Raw genomic sequence first — 20,223 nt, forward strand, 5'->3', positions numbered from 1 at the left:
GTTTTTTTTGCTGAAATGCTGGCAGCTCGGCAAGGTGTATAGCAGACAGCACTCGTCACGTCTATTCTCCTTACAACTGCTGGTGATGAAAATGATGCATGAGTGCTGCCCGAACATTAGCCCCACTGTCAGCTTCCATTTCTGTTGTGTGAGCAGGCTGCTCAAAAGCTGTGTCGTGTCGAGTAACTTCATCCAACCATTGTTGTTGTAGTCGGGCACCGAAATGCTCACAGATGTTGTTTAGTGTGCAGCAGGCTCTGATGATCATGGGAACATGCCTTATGTTGCACTCCATTCTTTTCATAGTGTAGCGAAATCGAGCTTTCAACCTCCCGAAAGCATTTTCTACAATCCTTCTTGTCTTCGACAGGTGATAATTGAAGATTTTACTTTCTTCCCGCAAAGGTCCATTATGCGGGAAGGGCTTGATGAGATTCCTCGTCAGGGGAAAAGCCTGGTCGCAAAGGATTATTGGGGGCACGGCGGTGCCATTTATGACTATCACTGGAGACTTAAACAGTGCTCCCTCGACAGATTTAGCCAGCTCAGATTGAGCGTAGACGTGGGCGTCGTGACATCGTCCTGGGCTGCCCACTGACACATACCGAAACCGGTATTTATGGTCCACAAGGGCCAGAAGGATGATGCTGTACCTGCATGCACAAAAAACAAAACAAACGTAAGTATCCACAATGCTGATGATGCATAAGGTTAATATGTTGATAGATTTAGTTAGAATTTAAGAGCAGCAGACTGGAGGGAGCCCAATGCTGTAAAGGGTCGTCTACTTCTAAAGTAAAAAGTGCTTCAGGACAGTGCAGATGTTTTTCCTATCACTGTGGATGTGCTAGTGACATGGGAGTAGTGACAGCTTCCTGCCATGTTTATAATGGCTATTATTTTGCTAGAGTTTACATTGCAATATTTCTTTATTTATTGGAAATAGAGAAACATAGAAAGAAGGCTGCAACAGTGTAAGTAGCCATGAGGTATAATTGTGACACTTTACACGTATTCTAAAAACTTGTTAAACATTACTGTCACATCTACTACGAAGTGTACAACGTGAGCAGGCTTGTCTTGGGCTGTGGTCGGCGGAGAAAAGGACGTCAAAATTTAATGCATGTGGAGGCATTCACAGGCAATATTTGCACTCAAGCGCTGCCTCATAGCTACACGAATGGCAAAAGCACAAGTGCAGACTAACAGAGTAACTGTGACAAAATTCCGCGTTATTTGCTCAGCAGCAAACAGCTCCAGCGTTCCAGACAGTGTGCTCACCTATGCACTGACAGAAAATCAAGAGAAAAAGACTTGCCAGCCCTTGTAGTTCCTGTAGTCCACTGCATTCAGTTGTGGTGGGGAAACCGGGAAATGGCAGCCATCCAGTGCCCCCACAGCTTGCGGGAATTCTGTCATTGAGTAAAACTCGCGAATGTGCTCATCCATTTCATTCGATGCTATCATTCGGATCCATTCCGATTCTAGCACATCTACCACAGTCTCTGCAAACTCCCTATAAATAGTGTTCACAGTCGACCGCCCAACACCAAAGACTATTGCGACCACCCGGTCTTCGGCAGCTGAGCACAGTTTGAAGAGGCCGATACCGACTCGCTTTTCAACACTGATGGCGTCCCGCATATTCGTGTCCTCACGCTGCATCGTCGGCCGGCACCGGTCCACAAGGTACCGGAAGGTTGCAGGTCCAACGCGGAATGCCTGCCGAAAATGCTGCTCTCCTAGGTTCGGCAGCGTATCTTCAAACCACCGCTCGTTACGGGGATAGATCCACCTTCTGCGGTGCACAGTTCGCTGTGGGAACACGACGGCGGCACAAAGGGAGATGTTTGCTATGAGCTGCTCCTCGAGCGCGTCAGCGTGCGCCTTTGCCGCATCCGCCGCCGCGCGCAAAGATGCCACAGCTGCAATTCTCAAAGCAATTTCAAACTTCTCTTCCACCTCCCGGTTCTCGTCGCTCATGGTTGTGGCTGTAACACGCACTTGATCGAACACAATCTGTTACAACTTCTATGAAAATCGCACTAGCAAAATATGCCTCGCACGCAAGCACGCGGAACCAGGCGGAGCGACGAGTGCGCGTCCAAGTGGTCCAAATGGAAAGGAGAACAGAAAAACTTTTGTTACTAAACGTCCGCTTCAAACCCTCAGAAAATTTCGTTATTAATGAGTTGGTTACTTTTCCTAACCTAAACAAGGGTAGTCTTGTTCGCTTATTACTTTTAGCTGAAATATATCTTCCACTTCAATATTGGTAGCTGTTACTAGCGCCATTTCAAGCGCAGCGGTTGATAGCTGTTGTGATTGTCGCTCGACAGATGGCACTCACAAAAAATGCTTGAATTATCATCATCATCGTTACCTATCTCCTTTGCATTTGCCGTGTAGCTGCGCCGCTTCTCCTTTTTAGTTTTACTCCTTTAAGGCAATAAACCTCCTTTGCAGTAAAGACCTTGGAGAAGTGCCGTGTGACTGGGGTATTATTCCACATTCCCACCACAAATGAGCAACCAGAATTGCAGCTTAGACTCATTTATGTGGACGAGAGTAGTTGCCGAACATGTACTCCAAGATCGCCGATACAGAGGTGGGCGCTGTTGCACGTTTTGGCAAACGCTTTGGCGGCAGTTGGACAACGCCCGATGCGCTCAGCAGGGGTCACGGCGAATCAACGTAGACGCATGCGGCTGCGCTCTGCACTTACGTATGCATCCGCACATCCGACTGCGGTGACGGCGGAGGCGTCGAGGATCTTCGCTTCGATTGCTTTGCAAATTGTGCTCTGTGGGTACAAAATCGAAATTGCCGCCTTAAATATCACGCCACCGTATATTGTCAACGTTAGAAGCGTTAGGCCACTGGAAAACGTTATGCACATAAGCGCGAACGAACGTTAAAAAAAATATATATATATATCCGTCCCGACATGGAGGCAGCGACTAACGGCGATCATCGCAAAAACCTATTCCACACCGGTATTTTTTTTTTTTTTTTTTTTTTTTTGCGGTAGCACTCGACAAACAAAAACGCAACAGCCGCCTGAAGTGTTGCTGCAAATTATTCCACATTGCGAGCGCCGTTCTCACAATAAGGACGGGCGCGGAGTCGCCGGTAATCGCTGCTAGCGAAACGACCATAACGATACGAAAAATAACCACGCCACTCTCGCTAAAAATGCGCGGCGTCGAAGCGTGGTAGGTCATAAGCACGATGCAGCACTGTTCGCCATGAGAGGTTGCGATCCGCAGTATACGCGTGCATCGAAAGCGGCCAGGGATCAGAAGTAAGCAGGCCGACGAGTTCCAGCCGCCAGCAAACGCCGGACATCGCGAAAGCAGCACTCAAGATGGCCAAAATGCGGGAATCCATAATCGTCGTCAAACCTCATCGGCGCTCCCGTGGCTCGGCGTGGGTCGTGCGCAGCACGGTCTTCGCCGTTCGCGCGACTGCCACCTCTTCAAGCGGCAATTGTAGCACGCGATGCGACCTTTAATGGTGTACACCTGTTTTGCTTTCTCGCGCGGCCGGAAAACAATGGCTTCGCCACAATGCTTGGGCAAGTACCGCATGCGCGCGAACGCGATGCTAGGCGCACAAGTTCCAAGCGCCGCGCTGACTAGGCTTATCCATTCGCCACTAACGGGCAGTGGCTCGGGAAACAGGCGCCCACGTGCTGTAACGCGAATGGCAAGCTGCGATCGCTGATGCCGTAAAAAGGTTTCTATCAACCGCAAACATGGACTCGTGAAATACGGTGCGCCGATAACCATAGTCCCTGGAACGGTTCCTCAACAAAGGTACCAAAGGCAAAAAAAAAAAAAAAAAAAAAAAATGCTCGTGGTTAGCCCGTCTCTGAGAAACCACTTCCATCGGCTGTTGTGCAGACGTCGAGGCCGCGGCTTCCTTCGCTCGCGGCTCGTTGCTGTCGCTTCTGTGCTGCTGGATCGTCGTCTCGCGAGCCGTTCTTCCCATCGTTCGGCTGTCTACGCCGCACGCTTGGCCTTCCTCGCTTCATTCTCGCGTCACCGGCACGCCTTGTACCGCGCTACGACTTCGGGACGTAGCTTCTCGCAGCCTTTGCTGAGTACGTACGCTTGCAGTTCCCCTCTTCACCCACCTTGAGGGACCCGTTTGAGGGAGTCGCCATGGAGTCGCTCGCTGACCGATTTCTTGCGACGCGACTTGAAGTCGCAAAGCAGCTGAGCCAATGCGCAGCGCTTCTGCCTCCTTCCAAGGCGGGAAAATTCAAGAGTGCATGCGCGCGTGTGCACGATCGACTTACTGCGCCCGCAGTTGTTGGGCACACATGTTAAGGAGCACTGCGAGCGTTTGTACTCGTATCCTTGGTCATGTGCTTGACGCTCGGGCATGAGGCGATGTCGTGATCTGCTATTTCGCGAGAACGCTAACAGCGCACACACCACGGCCGCTTCAGTCTTCGTCGAACTATAGCGCGTTGGCGGTCGAAACAGTCCTAAACATAGGAATGACCATAAGATCCGATTCTTCGCTGATAATTTCACATATTCATAACCGAAATGAGTCCGAATCGATCTACACCGAGCGCGGTAGCAGAAGCCGTAAAGGCGCGAAAGCCGGGCCTTCGTTCAATTCTCGTTCGGAGAGGGGTTTGTCGTGAAGCGAGTCGCATTCCGATGTGAACACTCCCTGTTGATCGACGATTGTCGCCGGTCTCCCCCTCCGTGACGAATCGAGCCGCGCGACCTCCGCGAGTCGCCAGTGTGAACCAGCCTTAAGCGCAACCGGTTGTCATGGCAACGGCACACGCGCAGTTGATGAGGTCCGTTCGTTTCACCTGCACTTCGTGAACTGGTTCAAGTGGTGCTGCACTTCGCCATTCGCTTCAGCGATGCCACATGGCGCCCTCTGCACCACGCCGTACGTTTCAAAAAGTGCAGACGTCGTGCAGGTCGAGTTCCCGAAAAGTTAGCAAAACTGTGCACCTCCTCAGAGGTCAGTGCCGAAATGGTGAGCTGCAGCCGCCGCATGAAAAGACGACAGCTTGCGCGACGATGGCTTGCGTGTTGTGATAAACAGTGAAGCGACCCTAGTTATTCCACTCGTCAACGGGAACTGTGCCCGTGTTCGCCAAAGAAAAGACGACGCGTACTTCAAACCATGTCTAATGTCTAACAAGTAAGTTCATGCTGACTTCAATCGTGATCAAAGTTGTTTTGCGTTTCGTGCCAGCTACCGCATGGTGCACAATACACCCAGGCTGGTTCGTGTCAACGCTTCATTGCTATGTGCTATTTGAAAATTAGTCTCGTATATATCGGCATGCATGTTGGCAATGAATGCGGTCGGCTTTTGTACATGTATGCATCGCATATTCATGAATGAATGAATCCTATATATGCCGCTCAGATCGTTAATAATCCTAAACATATAGATTTTCAAATAGCACATCGCATTAAGTACGTGTTGAATTGTGCAATGCGCCTTTTGCGGCAGCGCGATCGAAGCGTACGTGGTCATATGATTGAAGTATATAATCAGCATGTATCACACCGCATGCGTGTGTCTACTTCTTGTGAGTACGCGTAGCCGTTTCCTTTACGAACTCGATCGTGTTCTCGTTGACAAGTGGAATAATTAACATCGACCGGGCCTTTCCGCCGTTTATTACAACGCACAGCCCAAAAACATCGCGGCTGGATAATGGCAAAACTTCGTTGTCATGTGCTACTTGAAAATTCATCAAGTTAACCGGGACGTTGGCGTCGGCTGACGCGAGTCGCACACAGCCGACCGCAGCTTGTTGGCGGCGCCAAGGCTAGCAGACGCCTCGACCTGCACTCTACCATTCGTTTGGAAGCAGCTGGTGCCGATGCTGCACCTGAACTGCTGGAACTGGCGCTGCACGCTTGCGGCACTGCCGCAGAACTTTACGGAACCGGTGCAGGTGAATCGAACGGACCTATAGTACAGTCTTAGCCAAAAGTAGCCAGGCTGCTTGTTCCGCTTCTCAGTCGGCTAGCAGAGAATTCGTACTACTTATGCAGCTGTAAATCTGTGCGAAGTAAAGGCGAGCTCCTGTCCTCACTTCTGAAAAAGTTGTGATCCTCTGGGAACCCATGTTGGCGTTAGAATGTAAGCGAGAAGCAAGCAACGCAGCCTGGTTGCATTTGGCAAAGACGGTACATGGCGTAGTAAAGCTTTCGCTTCAAATCGGCACACGCAGCAGCGTCACAGACGAAACAAACACACCACACCACTGTAAGGCCGCTGCCCTATTACTGGTTCCGGGAGTTCTGATTTTCTTACAAAAGTCGCCCCATAATTGAGGATGCATCCGTGTTCTGTCGCGGGCATTCTGCCAACGTCGGCTGCGCTGGAGACGAGGTTGGGTCTTTTCTTTTCTCAGCAGCAAATTCCTGAAGGGACAATTCAGGTGATCACTTTCTTGCTAGCTGCGGAACGTTGAACCTAACGCTTTTGTGACGGGGGATAAAGGAAGCAATCATGTTTCCATCCGGATATCCTTCAGGGACGTGTTCCCTGTGTGGGATGCAGAACTGAACATCTTTCCTTTCAAAGTGGCAACCAACAAATTAGGTATGAGTATGCCACTGTAAATTTGTAAATTGTAACCGACCACCCCCGCCCAAGCCATTTGTGGCAGTTAGGTCTTCCACTCGGACAATAGATAAACGAAAACGACTCTCCAATGCAGCCCTTTTGTCTGCACGTGCCCGGTTAATTTCCCCTTTTGTTAAGACCCACCGCGAGACAGATGAAACAAGTTCGAGGAATTTCATGGAACAGGGAAGTGTGGAAAGGGCGACGGCGTGGGGGATGAAAGAGGAAAGGAGACCCTGAACCCTGAAGGGATAAGGCGGGGGCCCTCTCAGCAGAGAGAGTAAGTATTTCATTTATTTTTGGATTGCTTTGTTTTGTCAGCAGGGCCCTGGGTCCGAGGCTGAGCCCAACCCAAAGGGCAGTGCCCACCCTCCTTGACCTTTTCTGACTGGTTACCTGACACAAGTGGGAGGCCACCGAAAATCACCGCCCCTACCTCTTTGTCTACCGGTGGCTTAAAAAGGCTCCATGCTTAGCACGGAAGTCTACAAGTAAGGTCCTGTAGACAGTATCTCTGTGTGAGATTGTTGCCTTTAATACCCCTTTAAAGCGCGAAAGTTAAGTGCACTTCTGGGACTTCGAGTCACACTTTGACATACGCAGTGCTAAACAGGAAAACAGAGTGCACTCGCAGTAAAAAAAAAAAAAAAAAAAGGGCGACGGACAAACAGCTCGTTTTTTTAAAGATGCACATTAAAAAGAAAAAAAAACCCAAAATTGATTGTTGTACATTGAATTTAAATAAAACCAAGCATAGCCTTTTTTTTTGTCAATGTAAGCAAAAATTAAAACAGCGTATTTGTATTTCAACAGCATTTCAAGTCAAGACCGGCCGAGACGGCTTCCTGGCCTACACAGACCAGCATGGCGACGGTGCAGCGTCTGACGATGGTCTGATGCCACTAGAACCAAATAATTGTATTAAACGTTGTTAAATTGCTGAAATGAACCTCTGTGTCCTTTTTTATGCATTACATTTTATACCAATGAAATTGCTGGCGACGAGGCTACGCACTCAGCCAGAAAGTGCGTTCCCCAAAACGTGCTTCAATCAAATGACGAATTCGAGTGGGAGCGCAGGCGCACTCGAGAGCACTTCGAAAGTGCTCAGACAAGCGGGCGCCCTCCAGCGGGAGAGCAAGAGTAGAATCACTGGCTTCCAGTGGTAGAGGAGGAGGGCTTTACCTCCGCTGAAAGCATCCGAGTGCGCTCCCGGCTGCTCCCTCGAGCAAGTCACATGGGATAGAGCGTCATATCCGCGCAATTTTTTTTTTTGTTTGTTTCTCTCGAGTTGGCAACGCTAAAAATGGCGGCTGCAAAGCGTCGGCGCTCGGCGAGCGGAAAGCATTGCTCAGGCATAGCTCAGGTGCTGTATGCATGTTTGAGAGTCGCTGCTGTCGTCGAAAGGGCCAAAGGAAGCAGATCGCCGTGCTGTGAGAACAAAGGCAATACAAAACAGAGCATTGGCCTCTCCTCGGGTTGCAACTGCTGCCACTGCGGGCAGGCGGAGAATGCTGGGGACTTGGGGTGAGAAGTGCGGTCACATGGTCGTGGCGCGCTGCCTCGACACGCACAGAGCGTTCCCGTGGGAGGACAGTTACACCCTCGCTCGACGAGCTCCAGTACTGCTCTGTACTGCTCGGCGCCTCTGCTCTCGTCCCCCCAACCGAATGCGCCAAGTGTACTTTTCTGCAAGTGCACTCCACTTGGAGCGTTTAGACTGACACTCTCCGTAAGTGAACTTGCGCGCTTGACAGGGGTATAAGTTACAGTTGTTTCTTCAGTCTGTGTGACGTTTCATTTGTAATTTGCCATTTGCTCTTGTGTTTTTGTAATTAGTGTGAATACATTTCTTCATCGTCCTCTGCATCATCGCCCCCTGCTTCAACATCGCCGCATCACCACGTTTGGAGAGGTTATCAAAGCACTCCGAAGAGTACGGACCGTACTTAGAAAATTACTACCAGTTTCTCAAATGGGAGTCCGCGAAACAATTTTCGCCCAGAATAAAAAAAAAAAGGGGGGGGGGGGGGTGAAAGCATGGAGGTGCAGAACAGACTTGTTTCTCAAAGCGAAAGAGGAGTGCGGAAGAGGGAGGCGAGAAAGGTCTACGGCAATGGTTTTTCTGGCACCGGTGAAACGAGCTCTGGCTGCATTGCTGGACGAGGCAGCAATGCAAAGTGTCTCGGGTATCCGACGACCTTAGTTTCTCTGGCGACGCAAACAAGAAACGACGACAGGCCTTCGCCCCCCCCCCCCCCCCCCCCCCCCCCCCTGGCCGTGGGGTTTTTATAAGACGAGCCTTTAATGGCTCATGACTCGCCAGTGTGTCCGTGCGTAGCAGCGAGCGTCTGCGGGAATCCACTTGCAAATCGTCGTGATGACATCATCAGAAAAATAAAAATTCGAACCTCCATCCCTCGGATCCCCAGCCGAGCCTTTAACCAACTGCGCCACGCCCGGAATCGTGAAACGTACCATTATAATTCTCCTTGTCTACCGTGAGGATGATAGCAGCGGGATTCTGCGAGTGACATATACTGCCCCTTTCCTGTAAACCAATTATAGAACGCCGGTGACCTTTGATGCGTTCAACTAAACGCTAGTTGTGTTCAACGAGGGGCGCGCGATGTACGGTGTGCAGCAGCAGCAACGCTCAGGCTTTCGCATTTCTCCACTGCAGATTCTGCAGTGCTCTCGGAATGTTTAGTTGCTCAAGCTAGGGGTGCGGACGGCTGAAGTTGGAAAGACGGTCACAAGCCGCTGTTCTCACCCATGGCATGGCGACAAAGCCTAGTCTTCTTCCCTTTCCTGCCTATAACCTCGGCTAGGTAACCAAAAAAAAAAAAAGGAAGAAACGTTGCCGTAGTCGGCATATTTGCGGTGTCGTAGATTTCCTTTCCTCATCTGTAAACTTTCCATTCATTTCGCACCGCGCGTTCCGCATCCGCTCCCCCGCGCAACGTGTAGCTGGCAGCTGGCGCCACTTGACGCTCTCGGGCGGTGTGCGCATGCGCAGTGGCTCTTCGTGGCTGCGGAAGGCGCTATGCTTAAAATGGATCACCGTTAGGGAACAAGACATGCGCCCGACCGATTCAAATGCCTCAGGCAGTATCATGCTGCTGCTCGCACCGCCGAGAGGTCTCCTGGCCCAACTTCTTTACTGTTCTGTCACGCATGCTTTTAATTTATCATATCGCTTTGAGTGACGCTATACCCGCGCAGCCCCGGCAAAAGGATAATATAACGTCCGTGGCAGCGTGTAAGGGACAGAAATATGTAGTAGATAGCACACGGAATTTATCTAAAATTCTACCGCAGCGCTCGAACTCTGCAGACAAACCTGCATACGTACATGCCTAGTCTCCCGAAGCTCAAGGAGGTACGGATAATGAAGTCAATGCAAATCCGAGTGGGAACAAATCGGTTAGTCATTATGAAACGCAGCGCAATAGAGCAGGAATGAAAAAAAAAAAAAAGGAAGAAGAAGCCTCGAACGACAGTACTAGCCCTGCCCTGTGGCCGCTTTGGTTTAATCGTCCTGTTTACACCAACGATTTCTTGAAACGCACCACCGGTGACCAGGTATTTTGACCGATGTCAATTGGGAACCGGCTTTGCGAGCAAAAATTTTCAGCAGTGGACACTGCTGCCAAGACCTTCATGTCACGTTTAAAGCGCGACTCAACGAGCGCAACGCTAAAAGTAATCACTAAGTTCGGAGTGCGTATTATGGTGACAAGGAGCGACATCTGCAGCCGGAAGTAATGCTTGAGGCACAAAGGAAGCTGACTAAAAGCCTGAGCTACGTACTTCCCTTGTCGAGCAATCGCTGATTGACAATATTCTGAGGGCTTGACATCGCATCAAGCAGCTCAAAACTCGAACAGACGCCCAACGACGCAATCGCAAAGCCAGCAGCGACCAAAAGCGATTAAACGGTGATGTGCGCCTTTCTGGATTCCGCACACGCGTGTAGCCCAGATGAATAGGCAAACCGAGCAGTCGACGGCCGTATAGTTTCGGATTACGGTGCGACGCGCTCCCGGGGTTACCGAAAGTTCTCGTTGTTACCTATGGCCAACCGGGAGCCGCTGGTGCGGTGCAAATCGTAGGGTTGATGGCGCCCAGCTGAAATTTTGGTCACAACCCCCACCCTGGTAATTTTCTGGGTGCTGCTGGATCCCCCCTAATTACTGCCTTTTATCATTTTTTTTTTCATTCAACTTACGGCGTATACCCCCCTAACACACACACACACCTTGAAAATATGGTCACGCCACTGGTCAGAATCGTCATAAACGGTGCATTCAAATGTGCCAAGAGTTCGCGCTATGACGTACCCAATTGGTCCACGTAAATGGAGCCGCATCGAGACGAGTGAATTAACCGAGGTGACACCCCTTGCGAGGCGACCAACACGACCGGCCGTAGGAGCCTACGGGGAGGTACTGAAACTGACGTTGCCGCGAGCGACGTCCAACGCAGCAAAACGAATGTCCATTACGCGGTGGCCACCATGCAACGGCCATTCGAAGCGTCAGCGGTAGCTGCAGCCTATGCTTCCTTCCGTTCTCCCTCCCCACTGCACTCGAATGCACGCAAGGTGCGCAGCTACGCAGTGCTATTTATAGCGGTACGCATCTACACCATGCACGACCACTATCTCCGGAAGTAGCGCCGGGGGATCGGCTCCGCTTTCGCTGTTCAGCAGCCCAGCCGCGCGCTGACTGACGCTGGACGTGACAGTGGACCCGGTTTTTTTTTTATATATTAAGGTTTTCTATGCATTAGGTGTTTTTGCTGAAGACCTTTAGCATAGAGCTACCATCTACCGCGACGGCGCGCCGTCAGCGGTGCACGCCATTTGGTCCCTGCGTGAGGAATCCACTGTCGACATATACGACGGGAACGTGTCGTCCAAAGGGGATATACGGCTCTGGTGTCGTATGTCGCCGTCAGGGTGATCTGCACATGCGTACTGGCGGTCGAGCGGTAGACAGTAGCGCTAAGCTAAATGCCTCATATCTACGGTAGTCTCACGCACGGCCGACAACCACGTGCCGCGCTAATGCAGTACTACTAGGCTGCGAGAGCTAGAACAAGAATGAGAACGAAGAATTTCATTGCGCTGAAGTGGCTCAGTAAAGACAATTTTTTTTCTTCGCGTGTGCAGGGCTTCGATGTGCCGTCCAAGCTTCGTGGCAGTCCCCATCCCGCTCTCTGCCTCCGTGAAAGGGGAGTAAAGGGGGAATTAAAGGCAGCAGCTACTCACTTGTGCAGCTCCCTGATCTTCATGAAGATGGGCGTGGAGTGGACGCGCAGCAGCTCGAGGGCCCGTCCCTGGAGGTCGGTCTTCTTGCCCGACTTATTGCGGCCCGCGAACCCCAACAGCACTTGAAGCTCCGATACTCGGAAGTTGAGGATCATTTGCTGCAAAGATAACAACAACAAAAAGGCGATGCCGGTCAGGCCGAGCGCTACAATCGCGAGCACGCACACGTGCGCGCGCAAAGGTCGCAATCAAGTTAATGCTACTCGTATGCTGAACGACGTCTTTCTTACCAGACGCCGGTGGCAAAAGCGCCAAGCTTAAGAGCATGCGCGATCGAGCGCTGCAGCACTGATAACTTTATGCGCGTATGGCAAGTCGCAAGGGGTTACTCGACAATCTGTGCGTCGCTGTAGCTGCTCCCTCATTGCTGTGCGCAACGTCATGACTGCGTTTACCTGCTGCCTCGTATGTCTTTGGACGACTGACAGTCCAGGACCCAGTTTTGACACCACACAATGACCACGCCACCAAAGCAGCACCATATCTCCGGTAAGTAGCACCAACAACATGCATCCTAAACCACCCTACAGTTAGTGCGCATCGATAGCAACGCCGCCGCCGTTCAGGGTGGTAACAGCGTTTGAACAGCCAGCCCCTCGCCGCGCAGCCATAATGGTACGCGGAGGAAGCAGCGAACGGGGGCATCCGCGTGTCCCCAAAGAAACAGCGTTCAGGAGTGCGATCGCAAACGTCGCCAGAAACCTATGAATTGCAACGGCACCTCAGCAGTTTGTTTTGCTCTTGGAGCTACGCAAAGGAGCCGGCTGCGCCGTCAAATAAATAATAAAAAAAAAAAAAAACGGCGCCGCACAAGTTACTGATTCTGTTTGCAAACGAACTCGGAAACGCCGTAGCAACGCGCGTAAACGGGTCCAAGAATGGCCGACAGCAGTGCCGCCGCTTCGCTCCCACCTTCTTGAGATCAGCTGAGCCCCATGGGGCTTGCAGAATATTTTCGCCAATAACAATGGTCACTGCTTTAGCAGCCGCTCGCTGTCAGGTTAACGCATTATTATGGCAATGCGACTGAATTGGTGATTTCGTCAAGCGGAAGAGAACAAAACAGGATGAGGACGACGAAGAGGCCGTCGCAGTACTCGTGAAAAAAAAAAAAAAAGACTAGTCGGAAAAGCACAAGGAGCACTTCTTCGTTCAGTGTTCCGCTATAACGCTACCTAGGACACTTTCTTCTCGTGTGACATATCGTATGAGAGCCGGACAGGGGGTTGTGTGAGCGACCAGCTTAAGAAGCAAGCAAAAAGAAGAAATAAACGTTCACTAACGAACTCTCTCGTAGCCCAAGTCGCTTTGGGACGTTAAACCCCATAAGCCAAACCAAGGTCTTGTGATGTGAGGTCCCTGGAAAGAAGTAAGCAACAGCTCGTGAACCTTCGGACTACAACAGCTGCCTTCGCCTTTAATCAATAGCTGTCAGAAGCCCATCTTATCTTGTCCTGTCCTTATTGCGCCTGACATCGATATAACGTAAGACAAGCTACTAGCCAAACAGTTAAATCATTTTAAACGTGGTGACTTCAGTGTATGGGTGTAAGACATGCGTGTGCAAGTAAGTAAAATGTTAACACTTTTTCTCAAGTGGGTCTTGTGTTAGCGCATGTTGACCGATGCGCTAAGCCTCTCAGCTTAGCTCTACCAATTTTTCGGACACCGATACGACGACGCACGAGGCACGGATGATCGTTTGGCAAGCCGCCAAAACGCGCCCGGGACGTTTCGCAGTCACGCAGCCCTCGGCCGGAGCGCGGGCCCTTGACGTCAGCGGCAGAAGGTCGCGCCGCCGTCTGCGCTGGACCAAAGCCGCCACTAACAACCAGCTGCTATCTTATCACCGCTACGGTGCGCTCAGTCCCTGCGGCTCGAATTACAGGCCCACACGAACGCACCGCGACACACACCGTCGTCGTTTCGCAACACGCGAGACGAACAGCAATTGATCTCTCCACGGCGCACCGACGCCGGCGGCCGGGCCGCAGAAAAAGCACGTGAGGGACGGAGAGAGCACGTGCTAGGTAAAAAGACCACAGAGGGGAAGAAAAAAAAAATCACAGTGAGACAGACGGCGGCTGCAGAAGTCACGAGGGGACTGCGAATCTCCAAGGTCGAGCTGGCGGATCGCAGCGGATAAACTACGAATTCCCAGACAGCCAATCTCTTTTTTCAGTATACATCGCACTATCAGAAGAAAGCTTATCAAGAAAACAACGGCCCTCACGAAGTGAAGAAAAAAAAAAAAAACGTGTTTCACAATATCCTCGAATCCCGCCAATGCGCTCCGCAGTTGGTGAAACATTCCTCTCAAGCTCAGAATAGCCTGCGAAGAAAGCGAAAGTTTTTATTTAAACAACCCCGTCTACTTTGCGACGAGCAGTAACAAGCCGACTAGAATATAAATAATTTACTCCGAATTTACGCGTTTTCTGTAGCGATACCGTTCCACCGTGTATGAAAAAAAAAAAAAAAAAAAAAAACAGCGCTTGGACTAGCATGGGGTGCTTGCTGCTCGTGTGCTGCTCAGCCCGATGTGGCGAGCGCTCGCTCCCCTCCCGGCCAACGTGAACGTTCCCCGGCTGGCCTCGAGCCAAATTTCCCGGCGTCAAGGTCAGCAACCGGCGACTGCCAGAGGAAAAGCCGCACCAGCGACGGAGGAGCAGCGTTCGAAGCGCAGAAAAGGCGGGATTTCTGGAGGAAACAGAACGCCGCATCCACTATACGGGCGTCGGCGACTAATTGTGATAGCGCAGCCAATTCTAGCTCACTTTAGCGCAGCTGAACAATGGGTACGCGGGCCTGAGAATACCCGAAGGCACGGTCTCGAGAAAGGACGCCGCGTCCGCCAGGCGACCCAGCCGAAGGTCGCCCAGCCAAACGCCAGACCAAAGGGGATTCGGCCTCGGATCCGAGGTCAGTGGAGCGACATCTACGCGAAACAAGGTCACGCACTCTCTTCTGTCCGAACGTAGCAGCCATTTATCCGCGCACCTGGAAATTATTCAGCCTAGCGCACCAGCTCGCCCTGACGCTACCCAAATAGTGCAGCACAGACTATGTATTCCAAAACAACGTTTCAAATACGGCGCGCAACTATGATGGAGCCACGAGACCCCTTCTAGCTACACATTCCACCCCGCTGAACGCCTGCTTCTCGCGATGAACCCAAGAACAGGCAACACAAGCGGATGTGAAAGACGGACGATGAGGAGACCCAAATTGCACGGGGAACGCCCCGAAACGCTGCGACGGCGGTATGTGGAAGGTATCCCCACGGCGACCAACCGGGAAGGCGCGCATTCGCGTACTTATCCATCGACGCGCGAAACAATGAAGCTTCTGTACTATAGGTCTGCTCCTTACACCAAGAAAAACTATCTAGGATGATCTCTCGTTCATACGTATCGACCAATAGTGGATGAATCGCACATGGTTGCTCACCAAACCACGGCCCTCCTAGAATCGTAGCCGACCGCAAGGCGATTACGAAAGCGCGTGGTTCCCGCACTATGCGAGAGGAGCCAAGCACCGTGCTCGAGATCGCCGCACGGTCCCAATCTCAAGATCACAGTTGTCCCTCTTTCCTAGACGCACGAGAAGCAACAGCGCGAATGTCGTGCCACAAACAGCAACCGGCGCCACTCCGCCACGGAAGAAGGAGCCCAAACGCACCTCTGCTCCCCACAGTCGACCCTTTGCGGCCGCCAAAGGGCACAGATGCGACTGACTGAGCCGAGTTTTGAAGATACTCTGCAGATTCGACGCTGTATGTGACCACGCGTCAAAAGGGAGCGACAATGCAGCGGAGCCAGGCGTCCGGCTGATCGGTATCAGAAGGGGAACGCGACCAGAAAAAACGTACGCACCTTTGCGCCGACCGCCGGCGGAAGGATACCCGAAGGAGCTTCCCCGTAGGCGGTCATGCACCCCTCCCTCCCTGCCGCAAAAGCGGCTCCCGAAATCCCGCCAAAACGAGCGAATGGAAACGGGCCACTGGACCTTTGGGGCGGAGCGGCCGTTATGACAGCGTTGGACGACTCGGCTACAACCCGGCTGCCTATCCTACGGATGGGGTTCCCGGAGGTGGAAGCAGGTATCGTTGACCTTGGCCGTGCCGTCCCCACGTACGGACACCACTAAGGCAGGTTAAAAAAAAAAGAAAACGACGACGGAGAGAGGGGAAGCCGTCAGAGTGGCACCGTCAGAAGGCAGCCCCGACAGGGCTTGTTGCTATGCGCGTTTCGAGAAGACTGCCCGAAGTACGCTTTGCCCTCTCTCAGCTAGAACGCCGCCCTAATCGCACGGGCGGTATTTGCCGTCGCTTGGCACTAATTAAAAAGGCTGTGACAATGCATATGCGGTCCCAAACCGACATGTGATATGAGGGTGCTAGTCTACAAAACAGGCTTGGGCATATATGAACGAAGTAGTAACCACCTGTGCCGAAAGAAAAAAAAAAAATTAAAGGGCCGCCAACATGCCTACAGCCGCGTCGATGCCGGCACCAAATGCAGAAGCTTTGAAGCCAATAATTCTCCAGTGAGAGAAAGGAACTACGACGGCAAATCACAACTCGGTAAAAGCGTCGAAAGAAAATGTAGCCTTAATACTTTCATTCTAAATAATGCAGTTCTCCGAGCTGTTCTCCGAGCTAAATTAAGAACCTACCATATAGGAATCAAGCGCTTTCGCGAAGGCTTCGGGCGAGAAAGTCACGGAGCCAACTAGCTAGAAACCTCTGCGGTTTGTGTGCGTGTACGTTTAAGGGAGGAGGGGGGCTAAATCAAGCCCGAGGACGAAAATGCGGATTCCGCGCCCGTGAGCGCAATGCTAGACAACGGAAGCAAAACTCCCTAGTGCTCAACGCCTTGCAAATGTCGGGTTCAAGGCCGACCGACCGACTGCTCTTTGCGTCTTTGAATTTGATTTCGCAGTCGCTTTTTTTTTTTTTCTCCCTTGCTGCGTGACCTTCTAGAATGTGGATAGAGAGCGAAAGACAAGCAGTCAGCACCACGAAGGATGTGAACTCGAGAGCCGATTACTGCGCAATCAACTTCCCAACAGGCAAGTGCGGCGGCTTTGTCTACCGGTGTCCCGGACTAAGGACTCCACTCATGTAAAAGGTCCTTTTTGGGCCTGCACACACTCATATTCTAAATGAATGCTTTTCACCACCACCAACCTAACCCCGCCCATGAAGAAAATTTTCAGGGGTGCACTAAGTTTGCTTACGTAAAGTAAAGCAAAAGCATTTAGGCGTCATTTATTTTCTATAATTGTATTTTATTTCATTTTTTTTATTTACTGCTTTTAGTTCTGTTTAGTTCCTTCAACGCTCTCCGGCGTCCTTACGCTAACAAGGACAGTTATGGCGTTCGGCTGGGACACATGGGGGGTTCTAGTCCCGGAGTTTTTTTTTTTTTTTTTCTGAAGTATCAGTTCGCGCGGACAAGCTCTGATGACATCGTCACACTGTAGTGACGCCATCCATGAGGCAAGATATGTTTTCGCATAAAAAAAATCTATCAAAGAGACCAAACGTCTAGATTCCCTTGACTCCTCCCCTCCATTATTCGTCGTCATAAGATAGGCACTGCAGCTCATTTAGAAACACGGGGGCATTTTGAGGCTGTCATACGACAAAACACGTGGCAACTACTGGCGAAGCGTTCCTCTTGGCAACATCGCTTCAAGCGAAGGCACGGAACAAAGGTCTTTCTGGAAGCTGCGTCCGTGGAGGGAGAGAGGGAGCGCCAACTCGACGCCACCTTCCTTGGCCATTCGCAAACCCGATCGAATTCACTCAATGAAAGACGAAAAATTGCAGTTGATTAACAATTCTAGTTTCATTTCAGCAGCATAAATAACCTTTTTTACACTTACAATTACGTAAAAAAAAAAATCATAGTTGAAATAAAAAAAAATTAATTGCGAAAACTCTGTCTTACATATTCTGTAACCACTACACAGCACATTATTTGCCCCAAGTTCCGTTCGCGTAGTTGTGCATCCCACTGCTATAAAATATTTTGCTGCTACTATTCCTCCTAAAGCCCAAGCCCCACCTCAAGATCGGTCGCTGTGAATCGAGGAACTTCTTCGAAGCCAAAGGGGAGATAGCGTGGCGCCCCAAGTCGGCACGGGGTCAACTTTTACTGCCGTTTTAGTCGAAGAAGGCTGTCTCACCAATGCCGAAGAGAAAACTATGGCGGTCGACCACACCAATGTGAACATGCGTAAAATGTCAGGACACGCGGAATGAGAGCCGAAGCTACGGGACGCGAATGTCGTGTCGTGGTTCAGCGAAGAAAAGGCGCCGTCCAGATAACGCTACTCTTTTTTATTTATTATTATTATTATTATTATTTTGCGACCGAAAATGCCGACGGGCCACCAGTAGTTTAGAACGGTCAGGAGACCGTGCTAACCTAGGTGGCCCGACAAAGTTCCGCCGGTACCACACAGAAGAGTTGAGTTGTGTTGTGTAAGGTTTCTTTTTTGGCGAATAAGCAAATAAGGCTATTATGCGCCAAGAGCAACGCTAAAATTCGTTTTGTGAAAAAAAAAAAAAAAAAAAAAAGCGGGGGGGGGGGGGGGGGGGGGGTGCAGGTGCGTTTAAAGCTACAGTTTGTTTAGAAAGCCTCCTTTTGGGAAACGTGGGTTGTGTTGGTTTTAATGGCGCATAAGCTGTAAGGCCAGGATATGCCAAGCACGAAGTTTTAATTTCTGTTTACTGAAGCACGCTTGATTTTTTTTTCTACAATTTGTGTAAGACATTTGCTTCCCTTAGAAAACTAAAAGCACGAGACAAATGAACAAGTCCACCTTCGCCTAAATTAATTTTGGGTGAAAGGAATGTGTTCTTTGTAAAATGGGGTAAAATATTGTAGCGTGTGCAACAGCAGCCGCTAGGCGGCTGCTCATCGAGAGTCTCGTGTGCGGACTCGGAAGAAGTGGCCCCGTGGCGTTCGATGAGAAGGAAGTCGGCTGCTCTCACTCGGTGCTCTGGACCTGCTCTCCTGTGCCTGCTAGATCAACACCCTATTAAAAACCAACCTTCTGGTTACGGGCCTAAACGACTACGTGACAATATTTTTTTCTTAGTGTTGAAAGACCTTTGCATGAGAATAAAACGTGGTTAATGTAGTTAGTTCCTCTCCACATTCTTCGCATTCAGGTTTGTCTTGTTTTGTCAGCAGAAAATTATGTATCAGGTGTGTGCGTGTCCAATGCGGCGGCGGCAAACTGCTTATATGTATGAATGGGGAAGGATTACGCTCCCGCGAGTGTGGTTTTCGATATGTATTGACGTTCTTCCTGTTGGTATCGAATTCGATGTGTGCGTGCGTGCGTGCGTGCGTGCGTGCGCGCGTGTGTGCGTGCGTGTGTGTGTGTGTGTGTGTGTGTGTGTGTGTGTGTGTGTGTGTGTGTGTGTGTGTGTGTGTGTGTGTGTGTGTGTGTGTGTGTGTGTGTGTGTGTGTGTGTGTGTGTGTGTGTGTGTGTGCGCGCGCGCGCGCGCGTAATGGACGCGGACCGTTATACTGTCGCCACATTGAAGTCGGCAAGTGGTGAGTACAAGCATATTCCGAAAAGGCGTACCCATAAGCGAATCGGTCTGGGTCACGAGATTATGACGTCATAACTTTTTGCGCCATATGGACGCTGGATGTATTGTTGGGGTCATCTCTTGAGCACAATGCAAGTTTTTCCTCGTAAAGGGACTAGGGTGTTGAAAGAAAAGGTCCCCTATGAATGAATGAAGGCTGCTTCGCCAAAGATGACAACGGAGCGTCTGGAATGAACAGTCGAAATGCCCGACTCAAGGGACGTCTCAAAAGAGCTAACAGCAGGCCACAAACGGAGATCGCATCTAATAAACCGTCATTAGTGTAACCCGCTGCACTGTCAGCGCCATATTGCCTCCCTGACTGGCTCTCAATAGTGTCAATCAGGATTACGTGCATCAAACTTGTGGCGCGGAACGTCAAAATAACGCTAAGTTGACGTCAAAATAACGCGGCTTTCAAATTTGATTTTTCAAGAATAGTCGTGATCAAAATAGATTTTACGCGATGGCCCGGTCAGCCGAAAAGCCGTCGCCGTACACCAAAATTGAGAAAACCGCGACCCAGAAACGTGAGGGAAAAAGATATGCAGTTCAATAAAATAAATTCGCTGCCATTTTGGGTTCGAACACAGGACCTCTGCATGGCAGGCCCGCATACAACGCACAGGAGACGAAAGTCTCAGAGCAG

The 20,223-nt window shown here is 50.7% G+C and overlaps 2 protein-coding genes across 9 annotated transcripts in view; both read right to left on the reverse strand.

Annotated features, from left to right (window-relative positions):
• Positions 1-20,223, reverse strand: part of LOC146199630 (E3 SUMO-protein ligase PIAS2-like) — a 104,552-nt gene that overhangs the window by 69,067 nt on the left and 15,262 nt on the right. For 7 of the 8 annotated variants that reach the window (XR_014705106.1, XR_014705107.1, XM_084595152.1 and 4 more), the window contains exons 2-3: positions 11,900-12,057; positions 2,726-2,803 (exon numbers count right to left, since the gene is read on the reverse strand). Coding sequence is in view for 6 of the 8 variants with exons in the window: in XM_084595152.1 (XP_084451278.1) it covers positions 2,726-2,803; positions 11,900-12,057 (236 nt within the window). In the remaining 2 variants the exon portion in view is untranslated. The remainder of the gene's footprint in view (positions 1-2,725; positions 2,804-11,899; positions 12,058-20,223) is intronic. The other variant, XM_084595154.1, reaches the window with a different exon arrangement.
• LOC146199632 (uncharacterized) lies at positions 64-2,089 on the reverse strand. Its single transcript, XM_084595157.1, has 2 exons — positions 1,319-2,089; positions 64-653 (listed from the first exon to the last, which is right to left on the reverse strand). The coding sequence occupies exons 1-2, from the start codon at positions 1,981-1,983 to the stop codon at positions 71-73; spliced, it is 1,248 nt and encodes a 415-aa protein (XP_084451283.1). The 5' UTR covers positions 1,984-2,089; the 3' UTR covers positions 64-70.

Source organism: Amblyomma maculatum, chromosome 2 (assembly GCF_055883805.1).
Source record: "Amblyomma maculatum isolate TAMU_Amacu chromosome 2, ASM5588380v1, whole genome shotgun sequence".
In the NCBI taxonomy this organism is placed as follows: domain Eukaryota; kingdom Metazoa; phylum Arthropoda; class Arachnida; order Ixodida; family Ixodidae; genus Amblyomma; species Amblyomma maculatum.

What these genes read in the sequence shown, in the direction of transcription:
- LOC146199632 (XM_084595157.1), bottom strand. Translation starts at nt 1,983, where the DNA reads ATGAGCGACGAGAACCGGGAGGTGGAAGAGAAGTTTGAAATTGCTTTG. An exon ending in TACAGGAACTACAAGGGCTG is followed by an intron (nt 654 to 1,318) that starts GCAAGTCTTTTT and finishes TTGTGCATGCAG; the next exon opens with GTACAGCATCATCCTTCTGG.